The sequence below is a fragment of the Ipomoea nil genome, unplaced genomic scaffold (genome assembly GCF_001879475.1).
Source record: "Ipomoea nil cultivar Tokyo-kokei standard unplaced genomic scaffold, Asagao_1.1 scaffold0465, whole genome shotgun sequence".
Lineage (NCBI taxonomy): Eukaryota > Viridiplantae > Streptophyta > Magnoliopsida > Solanales > Convolvulaceae > Ipomoea > Ipomoea nil.
Genome location: NW_017616893.1, coordinates 1,413,098 through 1,416,330, shown reverse-complemented (window position 1 = coordinate 1,416,330; position 3,233 = coordinate 1,413,098). Strand labels below are relative to the sequence as shown.

At 40.0% G+C, this 3,233-nt stretch overlaps 1 protein-coding gene across 1 annotated transcript; it reads left to right on the top strand.

The window, feature by feature from the left end:
- Positions 1-794: 794 nt before the first annotated feature.
- LOC109173005 (calcium uniporter protein 5, mitochondrial-like) lies at positions 795-3,233 on the top strand. Its single transcript, XM_019322250.1, has 2 exons — positions 795-1,507; positions 2,519-3,233. The coding sequence occupies exons 1-2, from the start codon at positions 1,073-1,075 to the stop codon at positions 3,002-3,004; spliced, it is 921 nt and encodes a 306-aa protein (XP_019177795.1). The 5' UTR covers positions 795-1,072; the 3' UTR covers positions 3,005-3,233.

Here is a 3,233-nt window from a genome sequence, read left to right as displayed (position 1 = left end):
CTTTGTCTTGCTAGTTGCTTTTGGAGGAGCTACTTGATTACCAGATGAAGAGACGCTGATGACTTCGTCGGAACCGGTGGAGTTATTCACGATGGAGGAGTTATCAACATTGACCAGCATGGTTGTGCAGCTGTTTCATTGTCCTTTGGAGTCGCTTAACCATGGTAGTTTCAAGCTGGTGTTGTTTGCGGCTGCGAAAAGAAAGATGGTAACACTATAACAGCAGAACCATCTAAGGAGTTTAAAGAGAGAATTCGTTTTTTTTTTTCTCTCTCTCTCTCTAGGTTTGAATGGGTCTAAAGGTCAACAATGTGATAAATTAACAAGTCAATAAGATTATTTTTATTTAAATTCTATGTCAGCATTGTGGAATAGTTTACCCGAAAAAAAGTACTATATGAACAAAATTTTAAAAATAAATTTATCCAATTAGATATTGTTTTAGTTCAATGTGTGAATTGAACCGAGAATGCTATTTGATTCCTTTTGCGCTTTTTTTTTTTTTTTCAGGTGAGAATAAGTTATAATATTTGTCCGTATTAATTATTCATAATTCAATTCAAAACAAAAATAAATAAATTTGACCAAATCTTTGTTTTGTGGGTCATTAGCCATTAATATGTGGTATGAATTTGTTGCATGGTGCAGCCTGCAGGCGGCGGGCCCCCTATAATCTTCTCACGCGAAATCAACAAAGGGCCTCGTAGTCTTTTCGTCTAAGAGGTCGACACCGTCAACATTCACTGTTACAGAAATCGTGTCCGATGCTTTGTCTACCGAGTCATTCGCCATCCATCATTTACCGGAATGTAACTGCCTAACACTAACTCCGTGTAAATGGTCTTTAACGGTCCCGTCATTATCGTAATCTCCGCTCTCTTTTTCTTCTCTTTTTTCCACCTAACATCCCTACCAGACCTAAAGAGAACTTGTATTAGCACCGCCACCGGTTCCGCCGCAAACCGCCGCCATAACCATGTGTTTATGATGAATTCAAGACTAATAAGTTATAGTATGTTACCTGAAAATATAATACTATTTTTATAAATAATAATTATAAAATTGTTAACAAATGTGGAGGACTTCGTTTAATTTGCTGAGACACAGCGCCTCGGCGGCGACGGCGGCGGCACGGTGTAGGCCGGCGGCGCCGAAGACGACGAGGAGCAAGTGGCTAAGCGTGCGGTTGAATGGGGATGGATACGAGGGGATAAAATTGATCGGAGCGAGTTATTGTAGCTCTGCGGCAGGAACGGAGGACGGGAAAGGGAAAGGGATATCGGCGGAGGAGGCGAAAAGGCTGTTGAGATTGGTGAATGTGGAGGCGTTGAAGAATGAGCTAGGTATGGAGAACAAGGAGGTGATTGTGTACTCGGAGCTTCTAAGAGCGTGCGAGACCATGGGCGTCGCTAAGTCCCGCGATGAAGCGGTTGCGTTCTCTCGTGTTCTCGATGAAGCCGGGGTCATCTTGCTGTTCCGCGATAAAGTTTATCTTCATCCTGATAAGGTATTGTATTCTCTATCTCTGCATCTCTTCTTTCTTCTTTGCTATCTACTCCTCTATATTTACAGGCAAAGATATGTGCTGCTGCTATGTAGTATGTATATCTGTAATATTGAATGTTTGGATGCTTACAATGACCTGATTCTCTTCATAATGTGTCAAACCTAAAAAGTAATTAAGAGAGCAGAAGAAGGATTAAGAATGTCTAAATCCTCAAATTATGGAAAGTGATTTATGTATGTTTCTGGCAATATTTTGGCATCAGGGTATCTTTTGTGACTCACTCTTTGGTAATACTGAATGTGTAATTCATTTGGTAGAAAGGGAGTAAACCATATATTAGGGCTTTCAATGTGCCAAGGTTATTCATTCCCATATGGATGGCCATATGCCATATGCACATAAGATAACTAAGACTAAAAGGAAGCCACAGATAGTAATTCACCCTCTTAAACATTATTTGGGTTTCTTTGTTGTGTTATCCTTGGTTAAATCTATTGTGTCTTCCATTGGTGTATCTTGTGCAAGATAATGTTACTCGATATTGACTTTGCTGTTTTCTAAAACTTTTTTAAGTTATTGTGGGTTGAAATTAAAGATTGGAATGTGCAGATTCTTATTGCAATTGTGTGAAAAGCTTGCATGCCTGGATCAGATAGTAGTTTCTCCTTGTGCACTGATGGCTGACAATCCTGCACAGGACATGATTCTTTGTTATACTGAAATAACTGCAATACATACCGATCTTTGGTCAAGATCAGACATAAGCTGGAAAAGGATTTACTTCTTGTCTTTCTAGTCCTTAGTTGCTGCTTCGTTTGTTTAATTTAGCATAGAGAGGAATGAATGCCATGTTTTGAATCTTGACCATATTGGCATATGGTATTATGGTTTTCTGATTCACATTCAAGTGCCTATTATGGAATAGAATTTTCCATTTCCTTTATTAGCTTCCCCCTTTTAAAGTTTCTTACAATTGAGTTTCACAGTTTAAACTTCTCTTTATGCCTTCAGGTGGTTGATCTGGTTAGGAAAGCAGTGCCCATTGCGCTTTTACCGGAAGACGATCCCTCCACGGATGAACTGAAGACACTGCAGGAAAGGAAGGAGGAAATCGATAGGCTTGCACATAGACAAGTGCGCCGCATTTTGTGGGCAGGTCTGGGGGCTGCTGTTCTGCAGGTTGGGCTTTTCTTTCGTCTTACATTCTGGGAATTCTCGTGGGATGTTATGGAGCCAATAGCGTTTTTCACTACAACATCTGGGATAGTCATAGGCTATGCATACTTCCTGTTCACTTCAAGAGACCCAACATACCAAGACATCTTGAAGAGGCTCTTCCTTTCGAGAAGGAGGAAGCTCATCATGAAGAAGAATTTTGACACCAAGAGGTTTGTGGAACTGCAGAAGAAATGCAAGTTACCCCTGACTGGATCAACCTCTATTAATCGTAAGATTGGGGTGGATTTGGAGCCGGAGGAAATACTACATGGCCATTAGAACACATTGGCTGTTTCCCTTTACTTTTATACATAAATCTCTTGATACTCTTTATGTTATCTCAAGCATTATATCTTAAGCTCTCATTTTCGCAGAGGGGAGTGAAACTGTTTGCTATAATTCCTGGCTTCTCAGATTTCTGGAATCCCTCTATTGACAGATGAAGAGTTTTAACTCTGGCCCTACATTTGGGTATATTAACATAAAATCATCCGGTTTAATATGCAAA

Excerpts from the sequence above, each read along its gene's own strand:
- LOC109173005 (XM_019322250.1), top strand. The coding sequence starts at position 1,073 with ATGTGGAGGACTTCGTTTAATTTGCTGAGACACAGCGCCTCGGCGGCG. Across the intron at positions 1,508-2,518 it reads TTTATCTTCATCCTGATAAG|GTGGTTGATCTGGTTAGGAA; the intron begins GTATTGTATTCT and ends TTATGCCTTCAG.